This window comes from Bombina bombina, chromosome 2, assembly GCF_027579735.1.
Source record: "Bombina bombina isolate aBomBom1 chromosome 2, aBomBom1.pri, whole genome shotgun sequence".
Taxonomy (NCBI): Eukaryota; Metazoa; Chordata; class Amphibia; order Anura; family Bombinatoridae; genus Bombina; species Bombina bombina.
The window spans coordinates 485,477,768-485,498,386 of NC_069500.1; the positions used below are offsets into that span (position 1 = coordinate 485,477,768).

The window sequence follows — 20,619 nt, forward strand, 5'->3', positions numbered from 1 at the left end:
CAAATATGAAGCATAATGTCTTACTATCAATTCACTGGATCCCATCCTGTTAAGAGGGTGAGACTAGAAAATGCTTACTAAAAACTTTACACCTCTGCAAAATTATTTGTATTCTTATAGAACATTGTCATTGAATGAGTTATTGGGTTGAAACCACTCTGATTTTTTTTTGCTGTCTAGCATGATCGCACAATTTAAATTAAATAACATAATCTCTGAGGTATGTAATGCTTGGCATGAACCATGTATTATATCAGTAAGTTATTTAACTGGCATGGCTGCATGTAAAGATTTTGCCCAGTGTTGACTAGACTCCGTGGGCTTCATGAAAGGAGCCATTGTGACCAGCTTACTGACTAATCATAGCTAGATCTCCAAGTGCATATTTGCAAGTTGCCTGTGCATAGATAGAAGTGCATGCTTTGTTAATGTGTATGAGGCATGACTAAAACTGCATGTTCTCAGTTTAAAGTGGTACACAAAATGAAAACCACTGGCTACTGAGGGAATCTACAGATAGTTGCAGTTTTACTCTTTACAGATGATCATTTATTTAGAAGAGCTAGGGTTGGAGCAGGAACTGTATTTTTAGATAGTACAACTAAATATAAGTTTCATACATACTATAATATATTTTATAATATTTAAAGTATAATATTAGGTGAATCTGTATAGTTTGCACATAATTCCTCACCTGTGTTATCTATTTTGAATGAATTGCATAGCCTTTTCAGTCACAGTAATACTAAACTTCAGGATTTCCAGTTGATTTCTCAAAGTTTATCAATAAGTTAACAATAAGGTTTCAGCCTATTAATATTTTGATAGCTAGTAGGAGGAAGGTTCCAGAAGGATTAGTTTAGGGTCGGTAGGGTTGTGTATGTAGATTTACAAAGCAGTTACAATTAGAATTGCAGCTATTTGGATTGACAGTATCAGTTAAATGCCTAGTCTTCGGAGCTCAGTTCCCATATTTGATCAATAAGACCCCCTTCTCTTTTTGCATTTAGAAACGGATTCTGGATCAGGAGCTGGGCCCTCCCCCTCTGGTGCCCCTGGATTCTATAGGGGCAGACGCAATGGGCCCTCTGCCTACAGAATGGCACCCCCACGGCATGACGAAGAAGAAGAGGAAGACGAGAGTTTTTAATGTTGCTAAACACAATGATTATGTTCAGCCAGGTCTGGATGTCTGTTTACTCTGCCCACATACCACAGTACCATATTGTGCATATTATCAGGAGTCTGTCATAAGTCATTGGGAGAGTGCAGCATTTGCATCTGTTACAGATGCCTTTAATATATTGCAAGCTAATGCAGACAGCAGTGACCTGACTCCCCATGTATATGGTATAACATAATGGCTGAAATTTAAGCATGAGAAATCTTAATTTCTGTAGCAATCAAACATTTGGTTGTTATTTTTATACTGCAGCTGAGACAGATCATACAATGAAACCGCTGTCAGTAGCTGGTACTTCACATGGCAGCTGCCAACAATTGGCACCACGGTCACTTCTGTGCCTGCCTTGCAATACTGTGCAGCTAGTGAAAGGCAGAGAAATGCAAGTGATGATTGGAGGGTGTTGTGGATATTAGAATATCAGATGATGTGTCTTTTAATTATCTGTTTTTGTACACTTTCTAATTCAAGTTCAACATAAGGTGAACAAAACACTTTGTGTAAAATAAATAAAAGACTTTTTTATTGAAATAAAAAAAGATTAATTTTTTTCTGTGTTACAATGGTAAAAAAAAACAAACTTCAAATAAACAATTTAATTACATGATGAGTTAAAGGGACAGTCTAGTCCAAATTAAACTTTTATAATTCAGATAGGGCATGTAATTTTAAACAACTTTCCCATTAACTTTTATCATCAAATTTGCTTTGTTCCCTGAGTGGGATTTTTGAAAAGCTAAACCTAGGCTCAAACTGATTTCTAAACCGTTGAAAACCGCCTCTTAGCTCAGAGCATTTTGAAAGCTTTTCACAGTTAGACAGTACTAGTTCATGTGTCGTATAGATAACATTGTGCTCACTCCTGTGGAATTATTTAGGAGTCTGCACTGATTGGCTAAACGGCATGTCTGTCAAAAGCACTGAGATAAGGGGGCAGTCTCCAGAGGAATAGATACAAGGTAATCACAGGGGTAAAAAGTATATTAATATAACAGTCTTAGTTATGCAAAACTGAGTAATGGGTAATAAAGGGATTATCTATCTTTTTAAACAATAAAAATGCTGGTGTAGACTGTCCCTTTAAAGGAACATAATACTCATATGCTAAATCACTTGAAAGTGATGCAGCATAACTGTAAAAAGCTGAAAGGAAAATATCACCTGAGCATCTCTATGTAAAAAAGGAAGATATTTTACCTCATAATTTCCTCAGCTCACAAGAGTAAGTGTTGTGTAAAAAGTTATACTTCAGCTGCTGTCCAGCTGCAGGTTAAAAAAAAAAAAAAGAAGAAGAAGAAGAAATGAACAGCAGCCATTCAGCATCAACAGTGCTGAGGTCATGAACTCTTTTACTGTGATCTCATGAGATTTCATAGTAAACTTCCTTAAACTGAATAGGGAAATAACATGTGTGCATGAGGCACGGTCCCTTGCAGGTCCCGAGACAGGCATACTGATTTGCTGCTTAAAGTCCTTTACAATGGGTTGTGAATAATTAGGACATTTTGAGGTAAAATATCTCTCTTTTTTACATAGACATGTTAAGGTAATATTTTCTAGTCAGCTTTTTACAGCTATGCTGCAGCACTTTCAAGTGTTTAAACATTTGGGTATCATGGCCCTTTAAATAATCTGCATATGATCTAATCCTCATGTTACCATCAGAAGCAATACTGACATCCACATCTTAAAGGCAGTGGTTCCATATTTGTGCTAGTTTTAACCTTTAGCCTAATACATACCATGACCTATACTGACTAAGCATTTATGGTCTTCTCCAGTAAGGTAAACTATTAAATAAATTAGTTTTTAACGTTAGTCATTGAAGTATAAAAGATCTCTGAATATTTTTGTGAAGAAGGTAGACTGATCCCAGTAGAATTGGAGAAATCTATCTCATTAAAAAGCTTTTTCTAATGTGAGGTAATCTTGACCAATTACTTTATGCGGAAAATCATATAACTGTGCATCTCATCATCACCCTTGTTTTTTGTTTCCCTATATCGTAGTTACTCTTAAATACAGACCTTCCAATATAGTCACAAAGAGTCATTATCCTAATGGTTTTAGTTATCAGGTCTGTTGTTTGGTTAGATGTTCACGAATCTATCTTCTGTCACTTGCCACCAATATTTCTTCCCCAACCTGTCCTTCTACAAGCAGGGACACGGCCCTTTCCACTTTTCCAGCTGCTGCTAAGGCTACCACAGCTGGTCCCGTCGGAAATCCCATTTTTTCTAACTGCTGGAGTCTGGAAAAACAAGATGAAAACTGTAAACATATAAAGAGACACAAGGCACATTGAAATAAAGGAATAGAGAGGGGCATGAAGGTAAAAAAAAGTCAGAAAAGCTAGTATCATAATAAACTGATTATAACCAAGGTACATTCTGTTAATAGATTTAGGGCTAGATTACAAGTGGAGAGCTAAATATTGCTTCTGTGCAAGCAATATTAGCGCTTCACTTTGTAATACCAATGCACGATAATGTGCGCTGGTATTACAAGTAAATTGGAATGCAAATGCAAGCTCACGTTCGCATTGTGAGGAAGCATTGCACTCACAAGAGTGCGCTTCCACCGGGCTTCTATGGGAGCCTTGTTCTGATGCCGTCACAGACAGCATCAGAACCTCGCGCAGCAAAGGGGGCAATATACATAATATATATGTATATTAATATTTACATATATATTTATGTGTTTATATGTGCATACACACATATTAACACATAAATATATAAGTATATACATATATATTTACATTGCGGTCTATGAGAACACACAGTTCCCATAGACCGCATTGTTAAGTCATCGCTCCCTTTTGCTGCTCTCTGTGTTTTTTTAGCACCTCTTTTTTAGCACCTACCCACCAAAGGCAAGCACATCAGCGCCCGTCAACGCCCCAACCGCACCCAACGCCACGAACCTTGGTTCCAGAAATCACCGCCACTACGACACCAGCACCCTCTATGCGCTCAACACCGATAGATCATCCGCCTGCCACCACGCATCCCCGACCAATACCTTCGGACCCTTCACCTGCCGCAACTGCTCCTTCCCCTCCCTCCGGACCACAACCCAACCAACTAACCCACCCAAAAACAGCCACAACCACCTCAACAGCATCCTCCTCAACACCCGCTCCATCCATAAGCACGCCCTCGAAATCTGGAACCTGCTAGACTCCACCTCCCCAGACGTTGCCTTCCTCACCAAGAACTGGCTGAACCCTGCATCAGCACCAGACATCGCCACTGCAATACCGACGGCTACAAGATCTTCCACAAAGACCGCAGCAACCGACCTGGAGGAGGAATCGCCATCATCCACAAACACACCATCCAAGTCACAACCAGCTCCGACGACCACTCACCAGGCCTAGAACACCTACACTTCAAGATCCAGGTCAACCCCATCACCGCCCTCCGTGGCACCCTCATCTACATACCTCCTGGACCTCGTCCTGCCTTCTGCGATTCCATCACCGACCACATCGCACCCCATGCCCTCGCCTCAACTAACTACATCCTCCTCGGTGACCTCAACTTCCATCTTGACAACCCCAACGATCACAACACCTCCACCTTCCTGGAAAACCTTGGAACCATCGGACTAAAGCAACTCATAAACTACCCAACCCACACAGCCGGCCACACCCTCAACCCGATCTCCGCGGGCAACCATTTCTCAGTCAATCACATCACCGAACTCCTCTGGACTGACCACCACTGCATACACTTCTCCTTCAACAAACTCACCGCCCACCTCCAGCAGTACCACCCGCCCCGCAGAAACTGGAAAAACATCACCCAAGACCAACTGCTCTGCACCCTAAACAAATCCTCCCCACCTACCTCCACAGATGCCAACTCCTCCGTCCGCAACCTCCACTGCTGGATCACAGACTGCTCCAACACCCTCGCCCCCCTCAAGAAACCGTCCAGCCGCCAAACCATCAACAAGGCCAGCTGGTTCACCCCGGCCCTCCAGGACTCCAAATGCCACTGCAGACAATTGGAAAGAACCTGGAGATCCAGCAAGACCCTTCTGGAAAAAGCTGCCTTTAAGGAAGCAATCACCACCCACCACCACCTCATAAAAAACGCCAAAAAAAACAGCCATGCAAGACAGAATCAACTCTAATGCACACAACAGCAAGGAGTTGTTCTCAGTCATCAAGGAATTCTCTAAACCCAACAGCAACACCACCGACATCCCACCCTCCCAGGACCTCTGTGATACCCTCCCTGCACACTTCCAATGCAAGATCCCTGACATCTATGACAGTTTCACGCCTCATAACTCAACCTCAACCTCTACCCCCCTACACCCCACCCAAATTCACCCCCCATATGGACTATCTGGACCCACCTCACCACAGAGGACACCCTCAGAATCATGAAATCCATCCACTTTGGCGCACCCTCGGACCCATGCCCCATCACATATTCAACAAAGCAAGCAACACCATCACCCCTGAACTCCGCCGCACCATCAACTGCTACATCAAAATTGGCACCTTCCCGGATGTCTGTAAGCATGCAGAACTGAAACCCCTGCTGAAGAAACCCTCGGCAGACCCCATGGATCCGAATAATTACCGCCCCATCTCTCTTCTCCCCTTCCCGGCCAAAGTCATAGAGAAGTCCATCAACTTGCAACTTATTGACCACATTGAGGCCAACCACACCCTGGACCACTCCCAATAAGATTTCAGAAGCAACCACAGCACAGAGACAGCCCTCCTTGCTGCCACAGACGACATCCGCGCCATGCTCGACTGAGGAGAAACCGCCGCCCTCATCCTCCTAGACCTCTCAGTAGCATTTGACACTGTCGACCACAACACCCTCCGCACCCGCCTACATGACGCCGGCATCCGCAGCAAAGCCCTGGAATGGATCACCTCCTTCCTCACGGGCAGGACCTAGAAAGTCAGACTCCCGCCCTTCTCCTCCAAACCCACACCAGTCAACTGTGGTGTACCACAAGGCTCTTCACTGAGCCCCACCCTCTTCAACATCTACATGGCCCCTCTCGCCGCTGTCGTCCAGCGCCACAACCTCAACATCATCTCCAACACCCAGTTAATCATCTCACTCACCTGAGATCCCACCACCGCCAAAAAGAACGTCCACGAAGGACTGACAGCAGTTGCAGCCTGGATGAATGACAACTGGCTCAAACTGAACACAGACAAAACCGAAGTCCTCCTCCTTGGACCCAATAAATCCGCATGGGACGACTCCTGGTGGCCCACAACCCTTGGTCACCCTCCAACCCCAACCGACCACGCACAAAATCTAGGCTTTATCCTGGACTCTTCACTCTCCATGGACAGACAAATCAATGCCATCACCTCAACATGCTTCCACATTCTCCACCTGCTACGAAAAATCTTCAAGTGGATCCCTACCGAAACCAAGAAAACAGTCACCCACTCCCTCCTCAGCAGCCAGTTGGACTATGGCAACGCACTCTACGTTAGCTCCACCATCAAACTCCAAAAGAGACTCCAACGTATCCAGAACGCCTCAGCCAGACTCATCCTTGACATCCCTCGCCAACGCCACATCACCGAACACCTAAGGAACATTCACTGGCTCCCCATCAACAAGAGAATCCCCTTCAAGCTCCTTACCCATGCGTTCAAGGCCCTACACAACATCGGACCCGAATACATCAACCACCGCGTAAATTTCTACACCCCCGCCAGACAACTCCGATAAGCCAACTAAGCACTCGCAGTCATCCCGCGCATCAGCAAATCCACAACGGGAGGAAGATCCTTCTCCCACATGGCAGCAAAAACATGGAACACCCTACTGCTGCACCTCAGACAATCCGCCTCCCTTACAAAGTTCAGAAAGGACCTCAAAACCTGGCTCTTCTACTGAACACCCACCAAATTTGTCCATTTGCGGGAGTGCGATAATTTAGCACTCTACTTGTAATCTAGCCCAAAGTAAGCAGATGACCAGGCTTGCCTTTATGATCAGGGGCACCAGAATGGTTTATCATCATCTCACACAAGTGGTGCTAAAGAGACAAGCTGTGTCTAGATGTAACGAAGGTGAAAATAATTCACAATGGCATGATTTGCAGTTTCTCATCGCTGCTTCTATGTTTGGAAAAACAAGGAAGCATGAAAATGATGTCTACTAGATCAGCTTATCTAACTGCATAGCCATAATTACTAAGATGAGGGGAATATAAATAGCAGGAAATGGCTACCTCTCACCTGAGTGCAGACACACATGATTTGTGCAAGCTCAGCTCCTGTTTCATGATCTCTTGCTCCTCATAATCTCTCAGAGATGCCTCAATTCCTGCTTTAAGCAGCTCATCGTCCAGTTCCTTAGGATTTTCAAACATAGGAGTGACAGACGGCCCTTTATCTCCCACAAATGACAAAGCCTGGTTAGATATCCCAACTGAGGGCTCATTTGTATCGAAGGCAAAGTTTATATCTTCATAAATCATGGGTCTAAAATAGAAATAAGAATATATGTAATAAAATTGAGGAAAATTTTTTAATGCCAGAGTAAAAAATAAAGGGAAAAAAACTTCCATTCCATAAAAAAACAAGGAAATGATTGGTTTCAGTATTTGAAACTTAACTCTGAGCTCCCCCAAGACTCAGCATACAAAAACAACAAATAAATATATATACAAGGTTGCAGCACCTTAACTAGGAACGCTTCATTTAACAACATAATGTTCACATACTTTGTTCTGAACGTAATTTTTTATTTCCATTAAGCAAATATTAAAAAAGGAACTTACCTTTTTTGCAATTCAAATTTTTTCTCCATATAAAATGATAGTTGTGATACTGAAGTTTGTTAACAAGTAGCAATGGAAAAAACATGCAGATAATAGATCATAAGTATAATTGTATGCTTTATTAAAGGTGGCCCAAAACTGTAGCACTCAGCATGCTATGCTTTAAGTGACATAAACCTAAATTTTTTCTTTCATGATTCAGATAATGGGGCCGATTTATCAATGTCTGGCGGACATGATACGCTGTAGCGTATAATTTCTGCCAGATATCGCTGAATGCCGACAGCACACGCTGTCAGCATTTATCATTGCAAAAGCAGTTCTAGTGAACTGCATGTGCAATGCCGCCCCCTGCAGATTCGCGACCAATCGGCTGCTAGCAGGGTGTGTCAATCAACCCGATCGTATGTGATCGGGTGGATTGAGGTCCGAAGCCTCATAGGCGGTGGACAAGTGAAAGGCTCGCACGGAAACAGGGTTATTTGGCCCCATTTGGGCCATGATAAATCGGCCCCAAAGCATGTGATTTTAAACAACTTTCCAATTTACTTCTATTATCTCATTTGTTTGTTTTCTTGGTATCATTTGTTGAAAAGGATAACTGGGTAGGTGCAGGAGTTGTTGATTGCTGGCTGCACCTATATACCTCCTGTTATTGAGTCACCCAATGCTTTTGTCTAGCTCCCAGTAGTGCATTGCTGCTTCTTCAATAAAGGATTTCAAGAGAATGAAGCAAATTAGATAATATAAGTAAAACAAAATGTATGCTTACCTGATCAATTTATTTCTTCAAGATATGGTGAGTCCACAGGTTCATCTTAATTACTGTTGGGAATATTACTCCTGGCCAGCAGGAGGAGGCAAAGAGCACCATAGGAAACGGTTAAGTATCACTCCCTTAACCACAACCCCCAGTCATTCGACCAAAAAGGAAATGGAGAAAATAGAGTAACACAAGGTGCGGAGGTGTCTGAGGTTTAGTAAAAAACTCTAATCAAAAACAAAAAGGGTGGGTCCATGGACCATATCTTGAAGAAATACATTTATCAGGTAAGCATAAATTTTGTTTTCTTCCAAATACCCAAGCTAGAGGACACAGATGATAAGGGAGGGACAAGACAGGTAAACCTAAACAGAAGGCACCATCGCTTGAAGAACCTTTCTCCCAAAAGAAACCTCAGCCGAGGCACAAGGATCCAATTTGAAAAATTTTGAAAAAAGTATGCAACATTGCAAATCTGTTCCACAGAAGCTTCTTTTTTGAAAGCCCAAGAAGAGGAAACCGCTCTCGTGGAATGAGCCGTAATTCTCTCAGGAAGCTGTAGACCAGCAGTCTTGGAAGTCAAACGGAAAATACTTCTCCACCAGAGAGAGAGAGAGAGAGAGAGAGAGAGAGAGAAGCAGCAGAAACTTTCTGACCCTTACGTTTACCAGAGAAACAGACAAACAGGGCAGAAGACTAGCAAAATTCCTTAGTTGTCTGAAAAAAGAAATCAAAACCACAACATTTAAGTCATAAAACAAACAATCCTCATGAGAAGAAGGATTAGGACAAGTGAATGAACTAAAAATTCCTGAATAAAATTCCTACCCAAAACAACTGTAGGAAAGCAACCTAATGTATTACGAAGAACCGCCTTATCAGCATGAAAAATAAAATAAGGCGAATCATACTGCAAAGCTGAGAGTTCCAAGACTCTCGAGCAGAAGAGATAGCAGTAAGAAACAAAAACTGCCAAGAAAACAATTTAATATCTATGGAATGCAATGGCTCAAACGGAGCCTGCTGCAAAACTTTAAGAGCATGGTAATGGCTCCAAGGAGGAGCAACAAACTTAAACACAGGCCTGTTTCTGACCAAGGCCTGATAAAAAGATTGCACATCTGGCACTTCCGCCAGACGCATAAGTTCCTTCAGGATACTGACTGACAAACCCTTCTCCAAACCTTTATGGAGAAAGGACAATCCTAGGAATCCTGACCCTACTCAAGGAGTAGCCTCTGCCATATCTTATGGTAAATCTTTATAGTAACAGACTTGCAAGCCTGAAGGATAGAATGGACCCCGAATTAGAAGGTCCTAACTCAGAAACAACCACCAAGGAGGAAGAGATACATCTCCTGTTGGGTTATCTACCAGATCCTGAGACACTATGGAGAAAACAGGAATGTCAGACTGAAATCCCAAAGAACCACCAGGAATTCAAACAGAGCAGCCTGCTGAATTCTTGACTTTTAAATGAACTAGGAAGTTTGGCGTACTGCCATACCAACTCCAGCACCCCCCATTTGAGGGTTAACACAGAGAAACCTCCAGGAAAAGCGTCCCCTCCCCGGAGAGAAAATCTGGCTCCTCAAGAAGTCAGTTTCTGGTATCCACTCCTGAAATGCAAATAGTGGACAGACAATAAAGATGAGCGTCCTCCCACCGAGCAATCCACGCCAATCATGGCTAAGGAACTCCAGGTTCCCTTCAGGTGGATGATGAAAATTAATGAAATGAAATACAATGTTGCTCATTTTATCGACCTCGGTAGAATGAAGGGTGGAGTCGGCCCTGCCGGGATTAAATTACACCGACTTCCTAGGTTAACTAAAACCGGAAAAAACTAGGCTAAGTCCAAGCCATGAGAGCATTGAAGATTGCTCTCAATTCCAAGATGGTTATGGGGAGCACAGACCCCTCCCAGTCGAAAGTCACCAACCTAACAGACTGGCCCCCAGAGGGGCCAAACAATAGACCAGGCTACATTAGCTTGCTTTCTGTGGAAATGAAGAAAGATAACAAGAACTCAGAATGAGAAGTTGCTTGTAGAAAAGATGATGCCTGAACCCTTATGTTGTCCATAAGGGGCAACAGCAATTCCCGAAACTGACCACCGCCAAGATAACCCCCCTGGGAGCCGTAGCAAAGCCAAAGGGGAGAGCCACCAGCTGGAATTGTCTGTTCAAAAAGCAAATCTCAGAAACTTGAATAAATGTGTCCTTCAGGTCTATAGCCACCATGAACTGACCCTCCTGAACCATCAAGAAGAATGGAACAACTGGTTACCATTTTGAAGGACGGTATCCTGAGAAAACTAGCTGGGACACTTTAGGTCTACTTAAAGGAAGAAAAATTCCCTCCTTATTGGGAACCACAAACAGGGATGAATAGAATCCTAGACCCTGTTCCCTAATGGGAACCGGGACTTCCAACCGTACGTCAATTTGCCCCACTGTTATCTGGACTGCAGATAAATGAAAGGACGAATCTGCCCCTGGGAGGAAGAAAGATTCAATGAAGAAACCCTGAGATACTATGTCCACCGCCTATCTAGGACATCTGGTATCTAAGTTGGAAGACAAAACGAGGGATTCCGCCCCCCCCGTGGTCTGATCCTGGATTGGACAAATCCTCTTGCGACCCTTTTCCACCTGGAATTTCAAAAATATTCTGTCACATCAGGACCAGACAAGATCTTACCCTTGTAAGAAAGTGTCAGAAAATCTGGACTCAGAGGAAAAACCACCGACCAAGCCAAAAGCCCCAACGCCCCGCGGGCTAGCACAGCGAAACAAGATACCATGGCTCCCGGCTTAAAGGCTTACATGTAGCAACAGAAATAAGAATTGGCTAGTGTAAGAGCCTTAATCTGATCTGGATCTCCTACAAAGAAATCCCTACCAAAAAGGAAATGGACAAGGTGAGGCACCAATAAGGCTTGACACAGTGGCCCAAAAGCAGAAGCTTTGTCTGGGTTCAAACCCATAGCCTACTGCTTCTGGAGCAGTGGAACTATCCACTACGTCACATATTAAAACTTTTGCTTTAGAAGGCTAGCTGACATCAGAAGCACATGTATCCTTAACAGAGAAGCTATTCTCCATAGGGATCGAAGTTCTTTACAGCCAGAGCAGAAATAGTCCCTACTACTTAGGCACCGTGCAACAAGATATTTAATGGAGACCACAACAGGAAACCTCTAATAAAGACAGTAGAGAGAGAAAAAGGAATCCCTTACTACTCCCACTTTCGTGAAAACCCCCGAGCACAGTCTGAAACAGGAAAAACTTCCACAGGGAATCCTAGTATTTAAAAAGTTTACTAGATTTTAAAGGATTGACAACGACAGGCGTATTGAGGTCGTTCAAACTAGCCAAAACCGCCTATAACAATACACAAAGGTGTTCAGGCTTAAATCTGAAGGTTACTACCTCAGCATCAGTTAAAGGAATTATGCTGTCCAAATCTAAGATTTCACCCTCAGAGATTACCAAAGTAACCACCTCAACAGACGTATGAGGGACCTGAGTAACAGAAGGTGGAGCAGAAACCTTATTATCGTAATTTTAAATTTTCCTCTTGCGTTTTCCCTTTTGGCATAGGAAGGCAGATAATGCCGCAGACACCGCTGAAGGTACCTGTGCAAAAGTTCAGGCAAATAACTCATCCAGTAGATTACGAGGAACCGCAGGGCACTGCGTGTGACGCCATTGTGGCTTGGGACGCATAAGGAGAAGGCTGTGGCATAGCCTGAACAGCATCATTCTAGGAGACATTGGGTTCAGCAGAAATAAACAATCTAAACTTGAGAAAGTACAAACTAAGCAAACAGCACCAAATTGCAAAAACAAACAATTTGAGTTTCAATACATAACATGAAAACCAAAAGAATCTTCCATGTAATAAAAGAACATATATAAATATGCTGTGTACTGTAGCTTTAAACAAGGCACTGAAAGCTTTTTCTTAGCAAGTCTAGTACTAAACCAGAGGAAAAGAAAACAAATTAACCTTCTACCTCAGAAACACTGAGGTAGAAAAAACGCATGTGCTGTCTCTTTAAATGTAACGTAACCGATGGTAGAAGAGAGCAAATGACTTACAGGACTTAGAGAACCCAGGAAATAAACAGAGATTCATATTAGATTGTGTGCTTAAAAGAATGTAATAACAAGCCACTTTGCTATGAAAGTCTAAAAACAAGAAAAGAGAAGTGGGTCATGTGACCCGCCAATGAGGAAGTGCGCCACAATCCAAGCACGCGCTGCAAATAATCCTTTAACAATTCAGTGAAAATACCAGGTACCTTCCCGCCACACTAATAGCAATGGCGGACAAACGTAGCACACAACATCCTCCTAAGGGCATGGTCCCAGTTGTAAATCGTAGTAGTTACAGCAATCTCTACCATAATACATTGAATGCACACATACAGTCCATCATAAAGATAAATGTCATCCATCCACAGCAAATATTTAGCTAATGTCTCCACAACAAACAGCGCTTCCAGCTATAACCTGTTGTGAGGCTAGACTGCAATCAAAAACATAATTTATGCTTACCTGATAAATTTATTTCTCTTGTAGTGTATCCAGTCCACGGATCATCCATTACTTGTGGGATATTCTCCTTCCCAACAGGAAGTTGCAAGAGGATCACCCACAGCAGAGCTGCTATATAGCTCCTCCCCTAACTGTCATATCCAGTCATTCGACCGAAAACAAACAGAGAAAGGAGAAACCATAGGGTGCAGTGGTGACTGCAGTTTAATTAAAATTTAGACCTGCCTTAAAAGGACAGGGCGGGCCGTGGACTGGATACACTACAAGAGAAATAAATTTATCAGGTAAGCATAAATTATGTTTTCTCTTGTTAAATGTATCCAGTCCACGGATTATCCATTACTTGTGGGATACCAATACCAAAGCTAAAGTACACGGATCATGGGAGGGACAAGGCAGGATTAAGCGGAAGGAACCACTGCCTGAAGAACCTTTCTCCCAAACACAGCCTCCGAAGAAGCAAAAGTATCAAATTTGTAAAATTTTGAAAAAGTGTGAAGCAAAGACCAAGTCGCAGCCTTGCAAATCTGTTCAACAGAGGCCTCATTTTTGAAGGCCCAGGTGGAAGCCACAGCTCTAGTAGAATGAGTCGTAATCCTTTCAGGGGGCTGCTGTCCAGCAGTCTCATAGGCTAGGCTTATTACGCTCCGAAGCCAAAAGGAAAGAGAGGTTGCCGAAGCTTTTTGAACTCTCCTCTGTCCAGAGTAAACGACAAACAGGAAAGATGTTTGACGAAAATCCTTAGTAGCTTGTAAGTAAAACTTCAAGGCACGGACTACGTCCAGATTATGTAAAAGACGTTCCTTCTTTGAAGAAGGATTAGGGCACAATGATGGAACAACAATCTCTTGATTGATATTCTTGTTAGAAACCACCTTAGGTAAAAACCCAGGTTTGGTACGCAGAACTACCTTATCTGCATGAAAAATCAGATAGGGAGAATCACATTGTAAGGCAGATAGCTCAGAGACTCTCCGAGCCGAGGAAATAGCCATCAAAAACAGAACTTTCCAAGATAAAAGTTTAATATCAATGGAATGAAGGGGTTCAAACAGAACTCCTTGAAGAACCTTAAGAACCAAGTTTAAGCTCCACGGGGGAGCAACAGGTTTAAACACAGGCTTAAATCTAACCAAAGCCTGGCAAAATGCCTGGACGTCTGGAACCTCTGCCAGACGCTTGTGCAAAAGAATAGACAGAGCAGAAATCTGTCCCTTTAAGGAACTAGCTGATAATCCTTTGCCAAGCCCTCTTGGAGAAAAGACAATATTCTAGGAATCCTAACTTTACTCCATGAGTAAGTCTTGGATTCACACCAATAAAGATATTTACTCCATATCTTGTGGTAGATTTTCCTGGTAACAGGCTTTCGTGCCTGTATTAAAGTATCAATGACTGACTCGGAGAAGCCACGCTTTGATAGAATCAAGCGTTCAATCTCCATGCAGTCAGTCTCAGAGAAATTAGATTTGGATGATTGAAAGGACCTTGTATCAGAAGGTCCTGTCTTAGAGGCAGAGTCCATGGTGGAAAGGATGACATGTCTACTAGGTCTGCATACCAAGTCCTGCGTGGCCACGCAGGTGCTATCAGAATCACTGATGCTCTCTCCTGTTTGATTTTGGCAATCAGTCGAGGGAGCAGAGGAAACGGTGGAAACACATAAGCCAGGTTGAAGAACCAAGGCGCTGCTAGCGCATCTATCAGTGTCGCTTCTGGGTCCCTGGACCTGGATCCGTAACAAGGAAGCTTGGCGTTCTGGCGAGACGCCATGAGATCCAACTCTGGTTTGCCCCAACGATGAATCAACTGAGCAAACACCTCCGGATGGAGTTCCCACTCCCCCGGATGGAAAGTCTGACGACTTAGAAAATCCGCCTCCCAGTTCTCCACGCCTGGGATATGGATTGCTGACAGGTGGCAAGAGTGGTACTCTGCCCAGCGAATTATTTTGTAGACTTCTAACATCGCTAGGGAACTCCTGGTTCCCCCTTGATGGTTGATGTAAGCCACAGTCGTGATGTTGTCTGACTGAAATCTGATGAACCTCAGTGTTGCTAACTGAGGCCAAGCCAGAAGAGCATTGAATATCGCTCTTAACTCCAGAATATTTATTGGAAGTCCACGATCCCTGTGCCTTCAGGGAATTCCAGACTGCACCCCAACCTAGAAGGCTGGCATCTGTTGTTACAATTGTCCAATCTGGCCTGCGAAAGGTCATACCCTTGGACAGGTGTACCCGAGACAACCACCAGAGAAGAGAATCTCTGGTCTCTTGATCCAGATTTAGCAGAGGGGACAAATCTGTGTAATCCCCATTCCACTGACTCAGCATGCATAATTGCAGCGGTCTGAGATGAAGGCGTGCAAATGGCACTATGTCCATTGCCGCTACCATTAAGCCGATTACCTCCATACACTGAGCTACCGAAGGGCGCGTAATGGAGTGAAGAACACGGCAAGCATTTAGAAGTTTTGATAACCTGGACTCCGTCAGGTAAATTTTCATTTCTACAGAATCTATAAGAGTCCCTAAGAAGGAGACTCTTGTGAGTGGGGATAGAGAACTCTTTTCCTCGTTCACTTTCCACCCGTGCGACCTCAGAAATGCCAGAACTATCTCTGTATGAGACTTGGCAACTTGAAAGCTTGACGCCTGTATCAGGATGTCGTCTAGATACGGAGCCACCGCTATGCCTCGCGGTCTTAGAACCGCCAGAAGTGAGCCCAGAACCTTTGTAAAGATTCTCAGGGCTGTAGCCAACCCGAAGGGAAGAGCTACAAATTGGTAATGCCTGTCTAGAAAGGCAAACCTTAGAAACCGATGATGACCTTTGTGAATCAGTATGTGAAGGTAGGCATCCTTTAAGTCCACTGTGGTCATGTACCTTCTTAGATCATGGGTAGGATGGTCCGAATAGTTTCCATTTTGAAAGATGGAACTCTGAGGAATTTGTTTAAGATCTTTAGATCCAAAATTGGTCTGAAGGTTCCCTCATTTTTGGGAACTACAAACAGATTTGAATAAAAACCCTGTCCTTGTTCCGTCCGCGGAACTGGATGGATCACTCCCATAACTAGGAGGTCTTGCACACAGCGTAGGAATGCCTCTTTCTTTATCTGATTTGCCTTGAAAGATGAAATCTCCCTTGTGGAGGGGAAGCTTTGAAGATCAGTAGATATCCCTGAGATTTGATCTCCAACACCCAGGGATCCTGAACATCTCTTGCCCACGCCTGGGCGAAGAGAGAAAGTCTGCCCCCTACTAGATCCGTCGCCGGATAGGGGGCCGTTCCTTCATGCTGTCTTAGAGGCAGCAGCAGGCTTTCTGGCCCGCTTGCCTTTGTTCCAGGACTGGTTAGGTTTCCAGGCCTGCTTAGATTGAGCAAAAGTTCCCTCTTGTTTTGAAGCGGAGGAAGTTGATGCTGCACCTGTCTTGAAATTTCGAAAGGCACGAAAATTAGACTGTTTGGCCTTTGCTTTGGCCCTGTCCTGAGGAAGGGTGTGACCCTTACCTCCAGTAATGTCAGCAATAATTTCCTTCAAACCAGGCCCGAATAAGGTCTGCCCCTTGAAAGGAATGTTGAGTAATTTAGACTTCGAAGTCACGTCAGCTGACCAGGATTTAAGCCATAGCGCCCTACGCGCTTGGATGGCGAATCCGGAATTCTTAGCCGTTAGTTTAGTCAAATGAACAATGGCATCAGAAACAAATGAGTTAGCTAGCTTAAGTGTTCTAAGCTTGTCAATAATTTCAGTCAATGGAGCTGTATGGATGGCCTCTTCCAGGGCCTCAAACCAGAATGCCGCCGCGGCCGTGACAGGTGCAATGCATGCAAGGGGCTGTAAAATAAAACCTTGTTGAATAAACATTTTCTTAAGGTAACCCTCCAATTTTTTATCCATTGGATCTGAAAAAGCACAACTGTCCTCAACCGGGATAGTAGTACGCTTTGCTAAAGTAGAAACTGCTCCCTCCACCTTAGGGACCGTCTGTCATAAGTCCCGTGTAGTGGCGTCTATTGGAAACATTTTTCTAAATATAGGAGGTGGGGAAAAAGGCACCCCCGGTCTATCCCACTCCTTGCTAATAATTTCTGTAAGCCTTTTAGGTATAGGAAAAACATCAGTACACACCGGTACCGCATAGTATTTATCCAGCCTACACAATTTCTCTGGTACTGCAACTGTGTTACAGTCATTCAGAGCAGCTAATACCTCCCCAAGCAACACACGGAGGTTCTCAAGCTTAAATTTAAAATTAGAAATCTCTGAATCAGGTTTCCCCGAATCAGAGATGTCACCCACAGACTGAAGCTCTCCGTCCTCATGATATGCATATTGTGACGCAGTATCAGACATGGCCCTTACAGCATCTGCACGCTCTGTATTTCTCCTAACCCCAGAGCAATCGCGCTTGCCTCTTAATTCAGGCAACCTGGATAATACCTCTGACAGGGTATTATTCATGATTGCAGCCATGTCCTGCAAGGTAATCGCTATGGGCGTCCCTGATGTAATTGGCGCCATATTAGCGTGCATCCCCTGAGCTGGAGGCGAAGGGTCTGACACGTGGGGAGAGTTAGTTGGCATAACTTCCCCCTCGTCAGAATCTTCTGGTGATATTTCTTTTATAGTTAAAGACTGATCTTTACTGTTTAAGGTGAAATCAATACATTTAGTACACATTCTCCTATGGGGCTCCACCATGGCTTTCAAACATAATGAACAAGTAGTTTCCTCTGTGTCAGACATGTTTAAACAGACTAGCAATGAGACTAGCAAGCTTGGAAAACACTTTAAACAAGTTTACAAGCAATATAAAAAACGTTACTGCACCTTTAAGAAACACAAATTTGGTCAAAATTTGAAATAACAGTGAAAAAAGGCAGTTACACTAACAACATTTTTACAGTGTATGTAACAAGTTAGCAGAGCATTGCACCCACTTGCAAATGGATGATTAACCCCTTAATACCCAAAACTGAATAATAAAAGACAAAAACGTTTTTTTTTTTTTTTTTCAAACAGTCACAACTGCCACAGCTCTACTGTGGCTTTTTACCTCCCTCAAAAACGACTTTGAAGCCTTTTGAGCCCTCCAGAGATGTCCTGGATCATGCAGAGGGAAGCTGAATGTCTCTGTCAGTATTTTTATCTGCACAGAAAAGCACTAAAAAAGGCCCCTCCCACTCATATTACAACAGTGGAAAGCCTAAGGAAACTGTTACTAGGCAAAATTCAAGCCAGCCATGTGGAAAAAAACTAGGCCCCAATAAGTTTTATCACCAAATACATATAAAAATGATTAAACATGCCAGCAAACGTTTTATATTACATTTTTATAAGAGTATGTATCTCTATTAATAAGCCTGATACCAGTCGCTATAACTGCATTTAAGGCTTTACTTACATTAGTTCGGTATCAGCAGCATTTTCTAGCAAATTCCATCCCTAGAAAAATATTAACTGCACATACCTTATTGCAGGAAAACCTGCACGCCATTCCCTCTCTGAAGTTACCTCACCCCTCAGAATATGTGAGAACAGCCATGGATCTTAGTTACTTCTGCTAAGATCATAGAAAACGCAGGCAGATTCTTCTTCTAAATACTGCCTGAGATAAACAGTACACTCCGGCATCATTTAAAAATAACAAACTTTTGATTGAAGAATAAACTAAGTATAAAACACCACACTCCTCTTACGACCTCCATCTTGGTTGAGGCTTGCAAGAGAATGACTGGATATGACAGTTAGGGGAGGAGCTATATAGCAGCTCTGCTGTGGGTGATCCTCTTGCAACTTCCTGTTGGGAAGGAGAATATCCCACAAGTAATGGATGATCCGTGGACTGGATACACTTAACAAGAGAAACAAAGTTTGCTTAGAATAACGTTGCTGAATCTGCAGCTCGCTGAAATACCATACATTAACCCTTACATCTCCCAAGAGAGAAAAGGATAGTCTCCCACATGTATTACCGTGCCTGCAACATGCCCCATGTAACCCTTAGAACAGGGTTAACTATGTCCCATAAACCAAAACAGCAGGATCTCACTCTTCAAGTTCCTAAGTGCATTAATCTCCCCACCTGGAAGAAAGGCACGTAACTGCTCCGCTGTCCGGCATGTAGACAGTCATAAGGCATGAGAGGACACAGCTCCTCACAGAGACCTTTAAGAAAAGAAAGAACAGAGTATCCGACTCTGGCTTTCTATAGTAGGGCAGCAACTGTTAGGAAAACGCAGCAAGTACCACTTTGCAAGTTCCCAACTGCTTTAAAGCTACCACTGCTCGACTGCAAAGACTCACGTGGAATATGGCAATACCCCAAAAACTTGCTTGTAGTGAAAATCCAATTTTTCTTCAGACACCTAAACTTTACTTCCTCCTTGCACTAAAGGCAAAGAGAATGACTGGGGGTTGTGGGTAAGGGAGTGATACTTAACAGTTTCCTGTGGTGCTCTTTGCCTCCTCCTCCTGGCCAGGAGTGATATTCCCAACAGTAATTAAGATTCACCATAGAATTAGAAGGAATTGGAATGTTTATAAAATAGTATTCTATATCTGAATAATTAAGAGATACATTTTGGGTTTCAAATCCCTTTAAGTATAGGTAATTCAATTTTGCTTTTAACTTTTTTTTGGAAAATATTTGTGGACGATTCTTATGTTGTACAGTGAAAATAAATACTAAATTAAGAATATGTGCACAGAAGTGACAAATCAAGCAAGCTACTGCTTACAAACACCTGCAATGTTCACATGTAGATAGTGAAAATAATTATGAGAAGGCTGGCACAGTTACGATGATGAGTAAAACTGGTGTGCATGGCCCTCTGGTTTGTGTATGCATCACTATGGCAACATAAATTTACAAGTGCTATAAGTATAAAACAATTTCAGGAACTGCATTTTTTTAATGAAAAATTATATTTAATAGAAATAGTGTTTAGTATTGAAATGTCAGCAAAACAGAGAATATACTATCAGGTGAGTTTGCAACATCTTACCTGGATAAGGTAAGAAATATAGCAGAAATCATTTTTTTTTTTATCATTATCAATTGTTTTTCCCTTAATGTATTTCCAGTGGATGGCTTGTTATACCAGTTGCAGAGTATAATATATATGAGAAATTGCATTTTCAGGTTTATTTGTGTATATGAAATAGCTGGTTTTATGCTTTGAAATTACAACCTATTAAAATGGGTTGAGCTTGCAGGTAAATCAGAGCTCTTTATTGTATCACTTTGTGTACATACACTTGCTTCATTATCTTATACCTGTATGTAAACCAAAGCCCAATATTTAGGCCCG

At 42.8% G+C, this 20,619-nt stretch overlaps 2 protein-coding genes across 4 annotated transcripts in view; one reads left to right on the plus strand and one right to left on the minus strand.

Moving 5' to 3' along the window:
* Positions 1–1,722, plus strand: part of EMID1 (EMI domain containing 1) — a 272,782-nt gene extending 271,060 nt beyond the window's left edge. Inside the window, exon 15 of one of the 2 annotated variants that reach the window (XM_053702174.1) lies at positions 1,011–1,722. In XM_053702174.1, coding sequence (XP_053558149.1) covers positions 1,011–1,361 — 351 coding nt within the window. In that variant the 3' untranslated portion in view covers positions 1,362–1,722. The remainder of the gene's footprint in view (positions 1–1,010) is intronic. The other variant, XM_053702175.1, reaches the window with a different exon arrangement.
* The window catches only part of RHBDD3 (rhomboid domain containing 3), a 210,804-nt gene continuing 191,869 nt past the window's right edge, over positions 1,685–20,619 (minus strand). For both annotated transcript variants that reach the window (XM_053702177.1, XM_053702176.1), the window contains exons 5-6: positions 7,425–7,670; positions 1,685–3,434 (exon numbers count right to left, since the gene is read on the minus strand). In XM_053702177.1, coding sequence (XP_053558152.1) covers positions 3,290–3,434; positions 7,425–7,670 — 391 coding nt within the window. In that variant the 3' untranslated portion in view covers positions 1,685–3,289. The remainder of the gene's footprint in view (positions 3,435–7,424; positions 7,671–20,619) is intronic.